Genomic DNA, 19,537 nt, shown 5'->3' with positions numbered 1-19,537 from the left:
CGGCCGCCGCCATCTTGAGAGCTTGTCGTACTGTTGGTGCGGTAAGGCGCTTTGACGCCGCACCGCTCACCTACACCGAGGCGGACTGGCAGCCCTGAGCGTCGCAGTCATGCCGGCCGGACCCGTGCAGGCGGTGCCCCCGCCGCCGCCCGCGGCCACCGAGCCCAAACAGGTACGGCGAGTTCTGCACCTCCACCGGCCGCTTGAGCAGGCCTGGGCCCTCGCCTCCCGCGCGGGCGCTCCTAACTCGTGCAGGAAGGAGCTGCCGTTTAGGAGGATTTGGGGGGACTCCAAGTCCCAGGAGGCAGCGCGCTTCCCGCCTGCCTTCGGGTAGCGGAAGAAGCCTTATTAGTGCCGTGGATCTCAAACTGAGGTCCGCGGACCAGCAGCAAATGGGAGTTGATTAGAAATGCTGATTTCCCACCCCAGATCTTCTAAAATCAGAATTTGCGTTTTTAATAAGATCCCACGGTGATTCATTAACGTTTGAGAAGCCCTGTTCTAGCGCATCCTCCGGTCTCGTGTGGTTAATTGGGCTCACCGGCCCCCCAGCCTTTGCTCTGGAGTCCCTAATTACCCAGCCTGCAGGGTACATCTTTGAATGTTAACTCTCAGCGTTTGTTTTCTGCTTACCGTAAGCCCGGCACCGTGCCAGGCTACGATATTAGCCAAATGAGTGAAGCACAATTCGTGCTTTATTTAGGGAGCTCAGGGACTAGTGGGGAGACAGATATGAGAGAATACTAGTAAATATCGTCTCAGTCACCACAAATGATACTGTTTCAGACAGCCCTTAAAAAGATTCAGCTAAGGAAGAGGGACGGGGTCAATAATTGGGTGATAATTGCAGGGTATTAGGAATGAGGCAGGAATTCTTTCTTTTTTAAACGTTAAACTTTTTATTTTGTATCGGAATATAGCTGATTATCAGTGTTGTGGTAGTTTCAGCTGAAAAGCAAAGGACTCAGCCATGCATATCCACGCAGTTGTCCTCCCCCACATCCCACACCCATGCAGGCTACCACATAACTTTGAGTAGGGTTCCTTGTGACAGACAGTAAGTCCTTGTTGGTTATCCATTTGGAATATAGCAACGTGTACATGACCTTCCCAAACTCCCCAACTATTCCTCCCCCCCGGTAACCATACATTTGTTTTCGAAGTCTGTTAGTCTCCTGTTGTTTTGTAAGTCCATTTGTGTCATTTCATTTTGGATTCCACATATAAGAGAGGCCATACGGTATTTCCCCTTCTTTGTCTGACTTATTTCACTCAGCATGACACTCTCTGAGTCCGTCCATGTTGCTGCAAATGGCATCATTTCATTCTTTTTAGTGGCTGAATAATATTCCATCACATATACGTACCACATCTTTATCCATTCATCTGTCGATGGATATTTGGCTTGCTTCCATGTCCTGTGCTGTGTGCTGTGCTTAGTTGCTCAGTTGTGTCTGACTCTTTGCAACCCCATGCACTGTAGTCCGCCAGGCTTCTTTGTCCATGGGGATTCTCCACGCAATACTGAAGTGGGTTGCCATGCCCTCCTCCAGGGGCCGAACCCAGGTCTTTTGCATTGCAGGTGGATTCTTTACTGTCTGAGCCACCAGGGAAGCCCAGGAATACTGGAGTGGGTAGCCTATCCTTTCTCCAGGGGATCTTCTTGACCCAGGAGTCAAACTGGGGTCTCCTGCATTGCAGGCGGATTCCTTACCAGCTGAGCTCCCAGGGAAGCCCTTCCACATCTTGGCTATTTTAAACAGTGGAGGCAGCAATTCTAATCCACGTCGCTTTTATGGGCTAGAGGAGAGTTTAAGGTAGGCGAGGCCCATGGGATGTAAGCTAAGTTGTGTTTAGAAGGATGAGTCAGTTCACCAGGTAGGTGATGGGGCAGGCAAATACCATTCTTTATTCATTCAGCAAATTTATTTATTGAGCATATCCTATCTGTTGACCACTGCAAGTACCTCTGTAACCCTGGCATTTTCCCGGTATTCGTGGAAAAATAAGCCAGGTAAAGCCACCTAAGTGCAGAGGTACCGAGGTCTGAGTCAGACAGTGCTTCTGGTCAAGGGTAAAGAAGGTTAAAGCATGGAGTTGGGAAAGTGGTACTTAAGAGCTGTATTACTGGCGATTTGAACTCTTCCTAGCAGGCTTTTGGGAGAAGAGCGGATGTAAGCTGGAGACTGACGTGTTTGTGTTGCAGAAATGGAGGTAGACAGTGATGTGGAGAATTGCTCGGAGGAAAGATTGGTCATGTTATTTGAAAAACGTTGAGGGCCTGGCCTACACTGTGGCTGGGGCCTGGGGCAGAGGGCGCCGGCACGCTGACGGCACGGAAGGGCTGATGTGCAAGCTCTCCCTCTGAACTGATGCGCTGGGATCCTGGTTCTGCCACGTGGGCTTCCTCAGGGAGGGGTCTCCGTTTCTTAGCTTGTCATCTGTAGAATGACAGTAGTGAGAATGCTTAGCGTCGCGGGCCTGTAAGGCTTATAGATGTAATCTGCTTCAGGTGCTCAGAGAAGGATGTAGAACCTACTCTGTGCTTGAGAAGTGTTCCTTATCACTGAATGTGGAGGTTGAGGAAAGGAGAAGAGACCCACGTTTCTGCCCTGGATGACTGGAGGCACGGTTGGCCGTCCATGAGGAGGGTGGTTAGAGATGAAAGTGCCCCGGGACCGTGGGCTCTTACAGCTCTGTGGCCACATGAGAGTGACGGGGGGCATTGGTGTGGGCAGGATGGTGTGGCCTAGAGGTGCTGGGGAAGTGGAGGATGCGCTGTCAGTGCCTACTGAGGACAGTGTGAGTCTGAAAAGAGGACAGAATTTGGGGGACACTCACAATATAGGTCAGGGGGTGAAACAAGAGCCAGGAGGGAGACTTGGGTGGAATGGTGGGCAAGAGAGACAGGTGAGGATAGGGCCCAGGAGGTGAGGCTCTTGTGACGGGGTGGTCACTGGTCTCACGGCCAGATAACCACAATAGCAGGCCATAGGCTGTCTTTCTTGACTTTGGCAAGAGCCCTTGATAGGAATGGGGATCAGATGGGAGGTGAGGAAGTGGGGGCGACAAGACTGAGGGCACACGGGCTGTTGAGCTACCAGAGGAAGGCGGGGGGAAGGTGGTGGCAGTCAGGAACGTGAGGGCGGCGGAGGAACTTTCTAACATGAGAGGCTTGACCCTTTGTTAGAGGAAGAAGCTGGTGAGGAAAGAGGATTGGAACTTACAGGGCAGTTAACGCTGAGCATTCCAATGGTTTCACCTCTTAAATATTGAATGGTGGTTTAGACCGTGGAATGGGTGTAGAGGGAAAGGGCATTCAAGGCAGGAGTGGCTAGCAAGGAGTTTCCCATTTCTTTATTCAGCAGACGGTGGTGAAATATCCTGTATTAGGCATATCCAAGGATGTGGGGATACAGACATGGCCTTCTGGATTCTGGTTTCTCAGAATGTGGTCAGATCCATGTCCCATCATTCCCCTGCCCACACATGTGAATCACCTGGACGCTTGGTGAAAATGCAGACTCCCGGTGTCACAGAGATAGTCCAGCGAGGGGGAGCCAGGGAGGCTGCTCTTTTCATTGGTCCCTGGGAGAGTCCCGTGCAGGCCCAGAGCAGTTGAGAGAAATGGTTCTTCTGGAGCAGAGGTTCCTAACTCCAGGAAGTCGTGATGAATTGAGCTGGAGAAAGTCTGTGTTCTCAGTAACATCCTGGAGGAGTTTAATTGTAGGCATCCGACACTAAACCAGAAACTTCAAGGCCTTCCTTTTCCTGTTTTCACAGCCCACAGAAGAAGAAGCATCTTCAAAGGAGGATTCTACCCCTTCCAAGCCCGTGGTGGGTATTATTTACCCTCCTCCGGAGGTCAGGAACATCGTTGACAAGACTGCCAGCTTCGTGGCCAGGTAACGTAGCTGCTCCTGCTCACGTGGGTCGCAGTTTTAGCACAGAACTGAATTCTCACGAGGGTAACACCTGGGTTTTTAGAGTGGCATCGGCTTAGGCCTGTCAGCTCATTGGAGACCACAGTGTGATGTAAGGTCAGCTGTGGGCAGAACTGGCATCTCTAACACGGTCTGGCAGTGGCAGAGGACAGGCCCACCCAGCTCCAGCGTCACCAAGAACCTGTGCTTCCTAACCAGGCCTGAAGAAGTGCCTGGAAGACTGTTCTGTCAGAGATGTGTGTCCGTGTCTGAGCTGCTGGCCTGAGGAAGACAGAACAGGGAGTGGACCGTCTCATGAGCAAGGACTGCGTTCCCGACCCAGCTGTGGAATGGAATAACATGCCCCTCGCAGAGTTACCGCGAGGCCGGAGAGAGGGGCCCAGGTGCAGTCGGGTGCATCGTGTGGCTGTCGGCCCAGATGGCATGGGAGTCAGCTGGATTTCCTCTTGTCCCTCTCCATTATACTTGAGCACACCCATGCCTCCTCAGATGGAGTCTCCTTGATAGCCACTTGACTCCAAAGGTCAACCATCCCTGGTTTAGGGCGTTAACTTTTGAACTGGTTGTCACTGTTTAGAAATGAGATTGCACCGTAAGTCTGGATTTCTGGCTGCTGCTGAATTGGACGGTTGCTTGCATGGAAACGGTAGCCGGCCTCGAGCAGAGCGCTGCCCGCAGTCAGGCCTGCGCTCTCCAGGGAACTGCACCTTGACCCCGGGACAGTGTCCCCGTCTAGGAGTGGGCTAGCTTTGGTTAAGGCAAGAACATCATTGAGTAGATGGGTTCTTCTTATGAAATGAAACATAGAAAGAGGTTCCTCTGGTTGGCGTCTTTCACTGTGTCAGGCTCCGTATAGATTAACCTTCCACATTTCCAAGGCTTTGATTAACCTGGACACTGGGTTAAAACGGCTCTGAGCCTGGTTAAACGTTATCGGGCCATGTCCGATTTAGGGCAGCAGGTATTGCGTGCATAACTTTAATATCTGATAGCAACACTCATTCTTCCCCTTTTCCCCGGATGTTCTGAAGACAATAAACAGGAAGAAGGTGTTAGAGGACGAATCGCCAGTCTCACAACCAGAGTAGATTCTCCCAGCTGCTTTCACTTTTTCCTGTTTCCTCCGGGCATTCTTTTTAGGCTCTTGTACTGGTAGAGGTGCTGTCACACCCTGCTTTTTCCCACTTGCCTGTGCTGTGCGCGTGTTCCTGGGTCGCCCCTGGTCTGCTGCATGGCCCCCTCTGGAGAAGACACACCATGTTGCGGCGTTGGCCTTCCTTGGCCTGGCCCACTGCTCTGTGTCTTCCTTGGAGGTTGTTCCAGCATTTCAGTTTGGCGCATAAAGCTGGGAGGAAGTCTCTGAGTATTTTCATTCCCTTTTTCGATGTTTTCCTAGAAGAAAACTCTGTGTGGCACATTGCTGGCCGAAAGAGCATTTTTAAAGATTTCTTAAACATTTTGCCAAACAGCTTTCCAGTCATTTTGTGCCAGCCACAGAAATAAGAATTCTTTCCAAGTTCCCTTAATAATAAATCTGTACGTCCGCATCTCTAGATCTTGACTTGGACTCGTGTCTGACTCTTGGTGACCCCCTGGACTATAGCCCACCAGGCTCCTCTGTCCATGGGATTTTCCAGGCAAGAGTACTGGAGCAGGTTGCCATGCCCTCCTCCAGGGGACCTTCCTGAACCAGGGGTTGAACCCATGGCTCCTGCCCTGTCTCCTACATTGCAGATGGATTCTTTACCACTTTGCCACCTGCGAAGCCCCGATGGCCTTGTAAGCATTTCTGAAATCTCTGAACTTGCTTTCGTTAGTGTTTCAGTGAAGGGACGGATCAGTTTCTCAGGCTGGGTTAAAGCATGCATGCAGGACCCTCGGCTTTACTTGTGTGGGGTTCGCATGTATTGAGTGAGTGAAATTCACCAGCCCAGTGTGGTTTTCAAAAAGGAGTTTTTTCTCTCTAGGTTTGGTCTTCCCTTCCCTGCATTTTCCTGTCAAGAAACTGGAGTGGAAATCACCCTTAAAAAGCCCCACCAGCTGGGTTGAGTCAGACTCATGGTTTTTTTTCCTGCTGAAATCTGTTCCTTATGTTGGAGAATACAATTCTAAACATAGCATTTAGCTAATTTAAAGCGACAGAGTAGCTTGGAATAAGCATGCCTGTCCTCTCGTCATTTTATATTTCGGATTGTTAGCAGGTGTGAGGTTATGGCTTAGGAGGCGGTGGTAGAGGAGACACCCAGAGCCCCTTTTTTAGCAGCCCTTTGGGTGGCGGCCTGGTTTAGCCGTATTTAAGTGGACATTGACCTTGTGTGGTTCACATTATTTTAAGGTGGGGGAACCCTTCCTCGAGCATGGGGTTTCAGCTGGACCAGCACACGGTCACACCCAGACCTCGCGGTGTCAGTCACGCCGCCGAGCGTGACCAGCACTTGCAGAGGAGCTGGCCGGGGTGTTGATGACGGCGGCTCAGGTGGGGTGCAGCGCTGCCTGCGGCCTGCCTTCTCTTCAGCTGACCAGGCCAGGGCGTGCAAGTCTGAGGACGGGGGCCGGCCTGGCTGCCCCGGCCTCTGGAGCCACCCCTTGATGTGTCCGGGGCGCTCTTGAGAGCAGGGCTCTGGCCAGAGGAGTGAGGGAGGCCCCGCAGACGTCTCCCGGCTCCCAAGTCACCTCTCCTGTTCATAGGGCAGCCCCTTCCAGCCTTCAGAGCAGCAACAGGCCCTGGGGTGTTCAGGCCTGTGCGGTTCAATAGACTTTGGCTTCTCATTCACTAATCAGTTCTCTCAATACTTCAGAGTAGAGAGAGAGGGTGGTATTTAGCCGTATTTTACCATGGGAAGTTGGGTCAAAAAGACGTTCAGTAACTTGGTAAGTCAGCAGTGAACCCAAAACTTGAACACGTCCATATCTTGTGTCTTTAAGGTGAGTGCACTTTCTGACTGATACGGGTATTGTGGATGTGTGACACCTTGAAATGTTACTGTTGGGACTCTTTATTAAAAAATCAGGGTTCCCTATACATCATGAGAAGGACGTTTTTCATTCTGAGGGTTTAAAGGCATACACACTGGGGACATAGGGTGCGTGTGGGAAACTCCTCCAGATACAGAGAGACAGGGGCCTCCCTGACGTCACGTCGCTGTCCGGTGAGCGTGCTTTATGCTGCAGCTCGGCCCCCGGGCCTGGAGAGCAGTGTTTCCTGTATGAGTCCCACCCAGTAGTAAAGGAGATGATTACAGCCAATACTTATCCAAGGTGTTAAATCCTGTTCACATTGTCTTTTTTTTCCCCATTCTTGCTAGTTAGAGGACAGTATCTCAGTTTAGCGTTAACACACCCTTGATGCCTCCCAAGCACTCAGTCATCCTGCTTTTTGACTAAGAACTGCTTTCAGTCTCAGCAAACTTTGAACTGAACTTGAACCATGCTGCATTGCTCTCATTGTATTGCCTGGTGTGGCTGCCTTTTGTCAGCAAAGCCATAACGACTTTTATTTGAAGTAGTGACATACGCCTTCCTCCCCCTGTTGCCCCCTCCCCCCGCAGCACCCCCACTGCCCACCCCCCCGGAGCCCTCTGCAGTGCAGTGAGAGTGCATGGGGTCCTAACCCCTAGACGTCAGGGGATTCCCATGCCTTCCTTTTAAAGTACTTTTCTTTGAAGTGAATACATTTTATTAGAAGAGCGATAACGAGATGATTTTGGAGAGGGTGAGACTGGCGGAGGTGCTGCAGGAATGACGGAGGTCTGAGGCCCTGGGGTCGCTGGGGCCTGCATGGGCTGCAGGAGGCGGGGGCGCTGGCCGCTGATGCCAGGAGTCTCGGGGAGGTGGTCTGCTGTGCCAGCCAAGGGAGGGGCCCGTTTGAGTGGTAGGTGGTGGCAAGAACGGAACTTGAGTGAGCCGTATTCTGGTCCAAGCACTTGAGAGGGCTGCAGGATCGATGCTTCTCTTTTTTCTCTTTTACTAGAAATGGACCTGAATTTGAAGCGAGGATACGACAGAATGAGATCAACAACCCCAAGTTCAACTTCCTGAACCCCAACGACCCTTACCATGCCTACTACCGGCACAAGGTCAGCGAGTTCAAGGAGGGCAAGGCTCAGGAGCCCTCGGCCGCCATCCCCAAGGTCATGCAGCAGCAGCAGCAGGCCTCCCAGCAGCAGCTGCCCCAGAAGGTGGGAACCGGCCCTGTGCCTCGCTGCCCCAGGGGTGAGGGAGGGAGACGATGACCTGCTGTCCACACCCCACAGCCACGTGGGTAGAAACGTGAGGCCTCTGTCTGCATCTTACAGAGGTGCGTGCTGAGGCTCTCTCAGCAGAGGGTTGCTGACAGTTGGCGTTGGCTGAGGGCCTGTCCAGCTCTGTGTGCAGAGCTTTGGCGGCCTTGTCTGACTGGTGCCTCTCAGGGGCTGCGGGAGGAAGCCAGTAAAATGACCCTTTTTCAGACGAGGACTCTGAGGCCCAGGGAAGCCCAATTTACCCAGGGCCGCGGAGTCACGACCCTGCAGCCCAGGCTCCCAGCCCCTGCTCCTTGCCTTGGCCGTGGCGTCCGGGCAGTGCCACGGCGTGGCTTGTGGGCCCCTTCTTGCGTGTCCCTCGCCCCTGTCTTGCCTCCCGGGCCCCTGTGTGTGGCATGCCCTCGGAGCACTGCGGGTGGCTCGGGCCGTCAGTGAGGACACATTTTGCCTCCTGTGTAGACCTGGACTGGGCCTTTCTCTTTGCTGCCTCCCGAGCCGTGGTGGCAAAGGCTGCCCCTTGTGTGACGGTGGGAAGGAAAGGTTGGAGAAGGTTCTGAGACCGTACTTTGCAGTTGATTACTCCTGGTGCCTCAGGCAACCTCAGTTTCCTCCTGTATAGAAAGAATTCACAGTACTTGTGGCCACTTCATGGTTCGTGTGGAGGCCAGAAGGGGAGGTCCTCTGCACACGTGTAGGGCTTCCTACATCCTCTGCCCCTTTGCGTGGGATTTAATAAACCATCCCTGTTGGATCTTCTGCCACCCAGTTTCGGTCCTCAGTTTCAGGGCAGCAATGGACACGCAGAGAGACACGGTTCTCACTCAGAAAGCCATCAGGGAGTCGAGGCCACACTTGGCCGAGACATCGACGCTCTTTGAGTTGGGCTTCTCTTCCCGCCACGTGCTGGGGCATGCATGTGATTGACAGAGGAGTAGGGGGCCATGCCATCCTCCGGTGGTGCGTGCGTGCCCCGTCTCTGGAGCCAGTCCACCCCTTGCCTCTCGCCTCACATTCCCTTTGCATCTTAGGTTCAAGCCCAAGTGATACAAGAGACCATTGTGCCCAAAGAGCCCCCTCCCGAGTTTGAGTTCATCGCAGACCCCCCTTCCATCTCAGCCTTCGACCTGGACGTGGTGAAGCTGACGGCTCAGTTTGTGGCCAGGAATGGGCGCCAGTTTCTGACCCAGCTGATGCAGAAAGAGCAGCGCAACTACCAGTTTGACTTCCTGCGCCCGCAGCACAGCCTCTTCAACTACTTCACGAAGCTGGTGGAGCAGTACACCAAGGTGCCTGGGGGCCGGGGGGAGCGCACACTGCTGCCAGCGCGCCGTCCACGCCGCCTGCAGGGGGCCCGCTCCTGGGTGGGGCCTTGAACAGTCATTCAGGTCACCAGACCCGAGGGTTATTAGGATTACAGTGTCAATTTTAAGCGAGCCCTGGGTTAACTTCCAGGGCTAGCTGGGTGCTAGCTGGGTTAACACCCAGCCCTAGCAGGGTGCTTCCAGGGGTGACTCCTGGTCCTTCTGCCGCAGAGCGTGGGTATGGACCTTTAGCACTCTAACCTGAGGGTGCTGATGTGGCTCTGGACTCGGGAATTCCAGGAACAGATGTGGTTCTGGGGAAGGGAGACAAGGAGGGTGGAGCGGGGCTGAGCCGCTTTGCCAGTGAGCGTGGGTACGGTTGGGCTGGTTGGAAAGAGTAGCTCTTTTACATGAGGCCACCATTTGCTGTCTCAGCAAAAAAGCTCTGCGTGCCAGGCCCTGTTCCAAGCTCTGGGTATGCAGCAGTGAACTGAAGACAGAAATCTCTTGTCTTTGTGGAGACTGGTCTAGTGAGGGGGCAACATGCAAGTGCACCGTTAGTGTGTGTCCAGGGGTGATAAACACCGTGGATAAAATGCTCCAGAGAAAGCAGGGCGTGGAAGTCCAGGGAGGGGGAACCTGTGGGCTGCAGTCTTCAGCAAGGTCGCTGGGGATCCTGGGGGGCGTGTGCAGAAGCAGAAAGGCAGACCCGCCCCGGGGGCAGTCACTGCATGCTGACGGTGTGCGTGGTGATCTGCGGGTGCTTTTGCTTTCTCCCTGCGAATCCTCGCAGCCTTTTAAGTTGACAGTGCCACCTTTAAGTGGCGGTGTCACCGTTTTGTAGAAGCGAGCCAAGTCACAGAGGTAAAGGCACGTGCCTGGCGTTGCCCAGCTAAGGAGGTTGGTCCCGTGATCCCGTGCTCTCCCTTCTCCTCCACAGGCCACTCTGTCCCGGGTTGTGCTGCACCGACAGCTGCTTCACCTTTTCTGTGTTTCAGATCTTGATTCCACCCAAAGGCTTATTTACCAAACTCAAGAGAGAGGCAGAGAACCCCCGGGAAGTTTTGGACCAGGTAGGCTGACCGTCTTCCTTTCTTCTTTTCTGACTGTCTTGTTCTTTGTGCCTGTGCTGGGTCCCGTCACTTGGTGCGGCTGCCTCTGCTTGTGGTGAGCGGGGGCTGCTCTTTGGTGCAGCGTGGGGGCTTCCCGTGTTGCGGAGCACAGGCTCTGGACGCATGGGCTTCAGCAGGTACAGCACATGGGCCCTCCAGTGCTCGGGCTTAGCTGCTCTGAGGCATGAGGAATCATCCCAGATCAGGGTTCCAACCCACGTGCCCTGCGTTGGCAGGTGTGCCGCCAGGGAAGTCCTAAACTGCATTTTTTACGGCCAGTTACTAACAGCACAGGTCCCAGCGTGTGGGTCCTGCTGTGTGTCTGCAGATGGTCTCTGAATCGACACCTTAGTCGTGGAGGGAAGAAGGGCACTGAGGCTGCAAAGACCAAAGAGACCTGGGTTCCCTGGTCCCTAACTTGCCACTCTCCTTTTCACTTCTGTCGGTCTCCGGTTTTCTTCTCTTGCTAGAAGCCAGCTTTTGAATGGGTTCTTGGGCGACAATTGCCCAAGTCCGGTTTTGAAGTCCGGTTTTCAGAGTCAGGAGACCAGGTGTGTTGATGCTGGCAGTTCTGGGAGGCTGCTTGAAGCCTTCTGTTGTGCAGGCGGTCAGGCTGCCGCAGCTCCTGTGGGCACATGGTTGTCACACAGACTTCCTGGGAGGGAGGAGTTTGCTCGCCACCCGCCAACACAAGCAGAAAACTTTGAGGTTCTAACAGAGAGCTGCCCTTGGGGCCCAGACAAAGGTCTCTGGCATTCAGATTTTCATCCTGTCCAGACTCTGGGCCTGGCTAAAACCAGATGCAGGTTCCATAGTCTGTTCCAGGAAGTCCCCCTGGTGGGCAGAGCAGCCTCCTGTTCTGAAGGAGACGCTGACTCTGGTGAAGGCCCTGGAGGTGACAGCCTCCTTGGGAGCCAACCCTGATTTCAGCTCAGCATCGCGCCGTTCTCCTCCCTTCAGGTGTGTTACCGCGTGGAGTGGGCCAAGTTCCAGGAGCGTGAGAGGAAGAAGGAAGAGGAGGAGAAGGAGAAGGAGCGGGTCGCCTATGCTCAGATCGACTGGCATGACTTCGTGGTGGTGGAGACAGTGGACTTCCAACCCAACGAGCAAGGTTGGTCTATGACTCCTGTTGGCGGAGCCAGGAGCTTGGCGCCATCGTCCTGGGGGAGTGGGCCAAGCTGTTCCTGGGGAGCAGGCCAGGCTGTCCCCGGGGAGCGGGAGGATCCCAGTGAGGCTTCTGTCTCCTCCTTGTTTCCAGAGGACTTCGGTCCTCCCGCTGCCCCAGTTACTCGCAGTTCAACAGATAGCATTGTGCCCGGCCCTGGGTGGGCCTCTGGGTGTGGGAGAGAGACCAGGTGGCCCCAGCCGTGAGAGCCAACGGCGTGGGGCAGGCTGCCTGACGGGCCTCTGACAGGAGTGTCTGTGGAGCCCTCCCTTGACTCCTGCTCACCCTCTGCCAGGAAACTTCCCCCCGCCTACCACCCCGGAGGAGCTGGGGGCCCGGATCCTCATTCAGGAGCGCTACGAGAAGTTTGGGGAGAGCGAGGAGGTCGAGATGGAGGTCGAGTCCGATGAGGAGGATGAGAAACAGGAGAAGGCGGAGGAGCCTCCGTCCCAGCTGGACCAGGACACCCAAGTACAAGACATGGACGAGGTGTGCTCCTGGGGGGTCTGGGGTGACTCTTCCCTGGAGCCAAGGGCAAAGGGGTGCGCTCCTCCATCAGACTGAGTGTGCCAGCCCCCTCGTGAACCCTGAGAGCAGACCTGGGTCCTGAGTAAGGCGCCCCTTTTTCCAGCTCGGGCAACAAAGATTCCTTCATAGGCAAGGGTCCACGAGCCGCGTCGGCTTGTTTGGTGACCGTCCTCCTCTGCCCAGAGGCCCCGCTCACTATTCCCTCCAGGCTGGCTTTCCTTAGGGAACCCTCTGTCCCGGATACTTGGATGTTTTGAGCCTAGGTCCAAATGATTAACAGTTTCCAGAGCTTTTCTGACTGTAGCTTGTGCTTCCTCTGGGTGCCTCTGCCCCTTTGAGCCAGGCCTCCCCACAGGCTTAGAGTCTCCAGAGCCAAGCCGCTTTCCTCCTCTCGGAAAGAATTTGTGTGCAGCCTGAGAAGAAAGGCCCACGTGTCTGTGGGAATTGACTTTTTCTCTCCCTCCCAGCATTGCTCCTTGCGTGGCTCCCATTGAGCGCTGACTCGCCCTCTGTGGCCCTCCCCAGCACGTTAAGTGCCCTTGGCCTCCTGGGACTGCTTGGTGCCAGCTGCTGGAAATGCCTGGGCAGAGTGTCAGCACCACAGCCCCCAGCACTGCCATTCATGCTGTGAGGAAGCTGCTTGGCCTGCTGCCGGCTGGCCCCGGCTGCCCGGGGAGCTTAGCACAGGGATGCTGGCCGGCAGGGGCCTCGGCTGCTTGCCACCCTGCGAGCTGCCGGGCTCAGCTGCAGGGAGGTGGCTTCTCGTTCCTGCCCTGAGTCACACTACTGCCTTGCTTTTCAGGGTTCGGATGATGAAGAGGAAGGGCAGAAAGTGCCGCCCCCGCCGGAGACACCCATGCCACCTCCTCTGCCCCCAACTCCAGACCAGGTCATTGTCCGGAAGGACTATGACCCAAAAGGTGGGTTCCGTTTTTATGCCTTGTGTCTCTCAGACCTGTGTTTGTTTCCAGGATGGCTAGCGGGGGCTTGTCATAGGCACTGAGAGCCCCTGTGTTGTGGGCCTCACGGCAGGGCGTGGGACTTGGTCATCTGTGGTGCCCTGGCTCAGCACACAGGGCCTGTTAAAGCATGGCACTGCGTGGGCAGTGGAGGGATAAAGCAGCACCCTCTCAACCCAGGCTGCCACCCGGGTTCTCACTCGGCCATCTCTGTCGCCTTTCAGCTTCCAAGCCGCTGCCTCCGGCCCCCGCTCCCGATGAGTATCTTGTGTCCCCCATCACTGGGGAGAAGATCCCTGCCAGCAAGATGCAGGAGCACATGCGCATTGGGCTTCTCGACCCCCGTTGGCTGGAGCAGCGGGATCGCTCCATCCGTGAGAAGCAGAGCGATGACGAGGTGTACGCGCCAGGTAAGGCGGGGTGTTCCCCACTCGGACCACACTCCTCCTTTGACTCAGCCCTAACTCACTTTGGCCCATTGGGATCTCTTAAGTTAATAGTCAGCACGCTTTAATCAAATGTAGAAAGCTTTGAGGTCACCAGGAGCTTTTGAGGATAGGTGTGGTCTAGGAAGCCACAAAAGAACCGCCCGCTTCCTAGAAACCCTGCAGAGGATTCCTGCAGAGGAGGGCACCCGAGGTGGGTGGCGTGTGCCCATCGGCATCCTGGAGCAGGATCTGACTGCAGCCGGGAGGGGTGCTCACTCCCAGGCCGTCTTAGAGTAGAGGCTGTGGCGGCTGGAGGGCGCTGAGCATCTTGAATTGAGACACACTGGCCCCTTGACTGTGAGGAGCAGCCCTGCAGGGAGGGAGGGACTGTCCCGGAGGCTGGAGGCCCCTCCCAGAGTCCGCACTCTCCCCCTTGCCACGCTGCTCATGTGGCCTGTCCGCTCGGATGCCTTTCATCAAGTGGGGGTTGGACACGCCCCGGTTTCCAGGCCTAGTGGTCGTCGGCCTTCCCCAGGCTCAGAGGGCCGGCGCGAGGCCCTGGCACCCACAGACAGCTGTGTCCCGTAAGAACAGCCTCCACCTGCACCAACTGAGCCGCCATCTTGTTGGACTGGCACCGGGTTTAGTTTTCCTCTCTGTTCCCTGATTCTATCCAGGTCTGGATATTGAGAGCAGCTTGAAGCAGCTGGCCGAGCGGCGTACGGACATCTTTGGTGTGGAGGAAACAGCCATCGGTAAGAAGATTGGCGAGGAGGAGATCCAGAAGCCGGAAGAGAAGGTGCGGCTCGGTGACTGCCTCCGCCTTTCCTGCCAGCACCCCACTCACGCTCAGTTCCAGGAGCCCTGACCAGTGTGGCCTTGCTTCCCGTGCAGGTGACCTGGGACGGCCACTCTGGCAGCATGGCCCGGACCCAGCAGGCCGCCCAGGCCAACATCACCCTCCAGGAGCAGATTGAGGCCATCCACAAGGCGAAGGGCCTGGTGCCAGAGGATGACACCAAAGAGAAGATTGGCCCTAGCAAGCCCAGCGAGATCCCCCAGCAGCCGCCACCGCCGTCCTCAGCCACCAACATCCCCAGCTCGGCCCCGCCTATTACGTCGGTGCCCCGGCCGCCCGCGGTTAGCCCGCAGCCACCCCGACGGGCCCCTGAAGTTGGGTTCCCTGGGTTGGATGGTGCCAGCCCAGGGCAGTGGTCTCACAGGAGCCCAAGGGCAGAATGGGTCAAGTCGAGAAAAGAACCTTTTAGTTAGAAGTGGGAACCTCCAACCTGGCCTTCCATTTGTGTGGGAGGGCTGGAGCTGGGAAGGAGGCGGGTGGCAAATGTGAGAAGCAGGCTTGGGTCAGGGAGGCCAGGAGGACTGAAGGGGCCTTGGAGGACCGCTGGCCTGAGTCCAGTGGACTGAGTCAAGGGCATCTTCAGTTTCTCTCTCGTGGGTGGAGTCCGAAGTGGCAAGAGTGTCGCCCTGGGTCTCTCTCCGTGTGGTTCTGTCAGAGCCCCATGTGAGGCTGCGCTCTCAGCTCCAGGCTATCCAGCGCCATCCCCAGAGGCTGCAGGGGGTCAGCTGCCGGCTGGTGTGCCCTGGGGTGTAGCCTTGGCTTCCTGTGACCCGTGGGTCCCTTCCGCCCGCAGATGCCGCCTCCCGTCCGCACCACGGTTGTGTCCGCGGTACCCGTCATGCCCCGGCCCCCGATGGCATCCGTGGTCCGGCTGCCCCCAGGCTCGGTGATCGCCCCCATGCCGCCGATCATCCATGCACCCAGGATCAACGTGGTGCCCATGCCTCCCTCGGCCCCTCCTATCATGGCACCTCGCCCACCACCCATGATTGTGCCGACAGGTCAGTGTCTCATGTCGCTTTCCAGGCCACTGGGTCGGTGCTACAGGGCAAGCCCTGAGCAGGGCAGTGGCTAAGGGGAGCACCAGCTGTTCCAGCTGTGGCTCCAGCCCAGAGGAGAGCCTTAGCTTAGCTCTGTGAGAGATCCCTGGGGTGCAGGGGCTTGGGCTCCTGGCTCCTGGGGGAGATAGGCTGATGAGGCAGAGCTGGGGTATGTGTGCCCAGTGGGGTCAGGCCTGGACGGGCGCTGAGGCCTGACGATGGATCCTGTGGGCAGCCCCTGCTCCTTCCATCAGTCCCGCCCTTCCTCCAGCTTCCTGCTACCCAGTCTGGGCAGGTGCCCAGGTCCTCTGCCGGGGAGCTCACTGGCTGCCAGACTCAGCCAGGAGTGGTCTTTCACGCCTCTGACGGGGAGAAGGTGGAAACCTGTGCAGTCTCCCCTCACCGTCAGCCCCCAGGGTCCTGGGTGCCTTCCTCCCATTCATGTGGCTGCTCGCTCCTGCCCTGCAGCTTTTGTGCCCGCCCCGCCTGTGGCACCTGTCCCTGCTCCAGCCCCCATGCCGCCTGTCCACCCCCCGCCTCCCATGGAAGACGAGCCTGCGTCTAAGAAACTGAAGACCGAGGACAGCCTCATGCCCGAGGAGGAGTTTCTGCGCAGAAACAAGGCATGTGACCCAGAGTTGCCCACATTGCAGTGTCCAGACAGGTCGGCGGAACCATCCTGCCCGTTACATGCCTTGGCCCACCCTGAGCTGCTCCCGTGGTTTTGGCTGCTGGGACCTAGGTCAGCTGCTGGAGGCCCAGGAGGCTTCTGAGGCTTCCAAGTGCCCAGCATGCCTAATGTGGGGTCAGCCGTCAGCTGTCAGCGGCCCCCCTGGACCCAGCTGCACAGGCAGCCGGACTCCAGTATGAATGGGGCTCAGGACGCAGGAGGAAATCCTGGGGACAGTTCTTCGTTTCTTTGTGACCTTTGCCTCCAGTTGCCGCCCTCAGGAGTCTTGTATTGTAGGGATCCTGTTGGGGTACTAGGAACAAGAGCTGGGAACCTCGGCACTTCCGGGGCCTGGGGAAGCTGGCAGGCTCTAGTGAGGAGGCAGAAACAGTCCCAGCCCCACTGCCCCAGGGCATTTGAGCAGATCTTTTTTTTTTTTTTTTTTCATTTCTGACAGTAGTTTCCATTTCTTGAGTACCTACTCAAGTGCTGGGATAGAACCACACCTTTTACTGAAGGCTCGCAGCCTCACCGGCCAGCAGTTGTGATCAGCCGCTTCACTGAGTTGGGAACCCAGGTCTTCTGACCTCACAGTTCATGTTCTTGCCCCTGTGGTTCTTCTTGAGGCTTGCAGAGCACTTGCATGTCCCTTCTTCAGCTCCAGCCTCACTGTTAGGCAGGTTAGGGATCATTCTAAAGAAAGAGATCAGTTCTTGAAAAGGGGAGTGAGTTGCTCGATGTCACAGCTGGTGTCAGTAGTGAATCAGGCCAGAGTCCAGGAGTCCCGATGGGCAAGTGACATTGTCTCGAGGGCCCAGGACTAGAGAGCGTAGTTCCTGGTTGACCCAGGACTTCCCGGGTGTAATGGCCACTCCTGATTTGCAGGGTCCAGTGTCTATCAAAGTCCAGGTGCCCAACATGCAGGATAAGACAGAATGGAAACTGAACGGACAGGTGCTGGTCTTCACCCTCCCCCTCACAGACCAGGTAAGAGTTGCTGCCCCCAACTGGCCTCAGGCGCAGGGCCACCAAGGCCTCGGGGACACTTTCTCCAGCTGACCTTAGCGAGGGGTGACTGACCACTCCTCCGTCCCACAGGTCTCTGTCATCAAGGTGAAGATTCACGAAGCCACAGGCATGCCAGCAGGGAAACAGAAGCTGCAGTACGAGGTGAGTTGGGTGTCAGCCGCCCTTGTCCTCTCTGTTGTCCCAGAAGCTAAGTCATTTGTGGGATCAGGAGTGGGGAGACGCCTGGTTGTGGCCCTGTGAGTCCATCCTAGAAGCCATGCTGCTGGTGCCGGGTGCTGGGGCAGGTTAGTCTGACAGGGTGAGTGAGGCTCTGGCAGGGTCACAGCAGTCTTGTGTGGGGTCTGGACATCTCAGTGACATCTGGGGACAAGACTTGGGCTGCTCTGGCAGGTTCCTGCCCCGGGGGTGGCGCCACCCCAGCGAGCGTGGCCTCGGGCAGCCCGGCTTTGTGCTGGGACACAGGTGGCGGCCCAGCCACCCTGGTGCTGCCAGATCAGGGGCTGCTGTGTTCGCCCTTTTTGGACTTTGATCCCTACTCCAGGCCTCAGTTTCCTCCTCTGTAAAATGAGGCTCGGAGTAGCTGGCCTCTCAAGATCTTACGATTTGAGAGTCAGCATTCCTAGGTTGATCAGGGGCCAGATTCTTGGGAGTGTTTCACTCCCGCCCTGCGCCACTCCCGTTCCTGCCCCTCCTGCCTTCAAGCCCCTGTGTTTGCTAAGAGTGTTGGGAGCTGTGAAGCAGCTCACTGTGCTCACACTGCCCCGGGCTGAGGCATTCCTTCTGTTTCCTAGGGCATTTTCATCAAGGATTCCAACTCGCTGGCTTACTACAACATGGCCAACGGTGCCGTCATCCACCTGGCGCTCAAGGAGAGAGGCGGAAGGAAGAAGTAGGAGAAACTTGCTGTCAGGTCCTGCCACTGCGGCTTTGCCTCTCCTGCCCCCCACCCCCTGGCCCCGAGCTGGGAGACCCTGACTTGCACATTTGTGTCCCTCTTACTTACCAAGTTTGGAAATTCAAATTGGCTGGCAGAGTTCCCCACCCCCATCCCCCAACCTTGATCGCAGAGGGCTTTCTCAGGCTCTCTCCTCCCCAGTGGTCCCTGGAATCCCTTTGTGCTCGGGTCTTGGTTTGAGAGCATTCACTTCTTCAGGCAGCCTGTTAGGAAACGTGAAACCAGGGATGTCCTGTAGGATGTGACCGCAGTGCCAAGTGGCTCATAGGTGTGGCTCTCGTCATCGTCGATCATTTTGTATTTTGCCGTGGGCTAATAAACCTCTCCAACCCCTCTTGTGAAATCAGTGGCGTGAGACTTGCCTCCCGGCCGCCCGTGCCCTGTCTGGGTCTAGGAGTACGGCACGCTGCCTGTGGCTCCTCTTCTGCACTGAGAAATGCTGGGCTTCTAACTGAATTCTTGCCTCCATCAAGTTTTCCATGACTCTTTCTTAGGTATGTTTTTATTGCCCTTTTGAAACACACGGATCTTCAAAAGGCATAGCCCTGTGCATATAACAGACTAACGCGGAACACCTTCAACATGCCAGGACCCCAGAACAGAACACTGGGCTGCAGTTCCTGGGTCAGTGGGCAGCACGCAGATGAGACCAGAGGGTGGCGGTTTCCCAGGCCAGGGCTCACTCATCACCTGATAAGTGACCTTGAGCAAGTGGCTTATGCGGAGTGAGCAAAAGTATATGATGAGGTTTTGTTTTTTTTTCCAAAAATGTGTTTATTTTAAAACTATTGTTCCAAGGCCATGAACCGTTTTTGTTAAACTATAAAATTATCCAACTACTCCTTACTGTTTCAAGCACTTGATCAATTTTAATCAGGTAAGTGCTGTGTGGCTTGCAGGACCCTGGCTCCTGGCCAGGGATTGAACCAGGGCCAAGGCAGTGAGAGCCCAGAACCCTAACCACCAGGCCACCAGGGAACTCCCTGAGTCACGTGATCCTGATGTGGGCGTTCCCGATGTGTTTTACACGTGGATGAACTGGGCACAGAGGCTGAATCACATGCCCACTGTCGCACAGTGAGAAGATAGAAAGAGAGTGTGTGCAGAGCACTTGCCACAGCCCTCGCCCCTCGTGAGGCCAGGCTCAGGCGGGTGTTTCTGAAGTCGTGCTGTCACAGGGAGGCAGGCGCTGCTGTGCGTGGGTGTTCCCAGGGAGGAAGGTGAGAGCCTGTTGATAACCGTTTCCTGCTTTTAAACCTCCTGTTGATTTCATTCTGAAGATCTCGTGTCTTTCCCCCCGAGAGTT

The 19,537-nt window shown here is 56.0% G+C and overlaps 1 protein-coding gene across 1 annotated transcript; it reads left to right on the top strand.

Moving 5' to 3' along the window:
* The first annotated feature begins 16 nt into the window (after nucleotides 1–16).
* Nucleotides 17–18,574, top strand: SF3A1 (splicing factor 3a subunit 1). The gene is made up of 16 exons (XM_042234822.1): nucleotides 17–172; nucleotides 3,784–3,905; nucleotides 7,915–8,122; nucleotides 9,214–9,471; nucleotides 10,485–10,559; nucleotides 11,559–11,709; nucleotides 12,059–12,252; nucleotides 13,094–13,211; nucleotides 13,475–13,660; nucleotides 14,356–14,477; nucleotides 14,573–14,818; nucleotides 15,331–15,538; nucleotides 16,046–16,200; nucleotides 17,133–17,234; nucleotides 17,346–17,417; nucleotides 18,068–18,574. The coding sequence occupies exons 1-16, from the start codon at nucleotides 110–112 to the stop codon at nucleotides 18,167–18,169; spliced, it is 2,382 nt and encodes a 793-aa protein (XP_042090756.1). The 5' UTR covers nucleotides 17–109; the 3' UTR covers nucleotides 18,170–18,574.
* The last annotated feature ends 963 nt before the right edge of the window (nucleotides 18,575–19,537 follow it).

The sequence above is a fragment of the Ovis aries genome, chromosome 17 (assembly GCF_016772045.2).
Source record: "Ovis aries strain OAR_USU_Benz2616 breed Rambouillet chromosome 17, ARS-UI_Ramb_v3.0, whole genome shotgun sequence".
NCBI classification, from domain to species: domain Eukaryota; kingdom Metazoa; phylum Chordata; class Mammalia; order Artiodactyla; family Bovidae; genus Ovis; species Ovis aries.
Note: the sequence above shows the minus strand (reverse complement) of the source record. Positions and strands in the feature narration are given on the sequence as shown.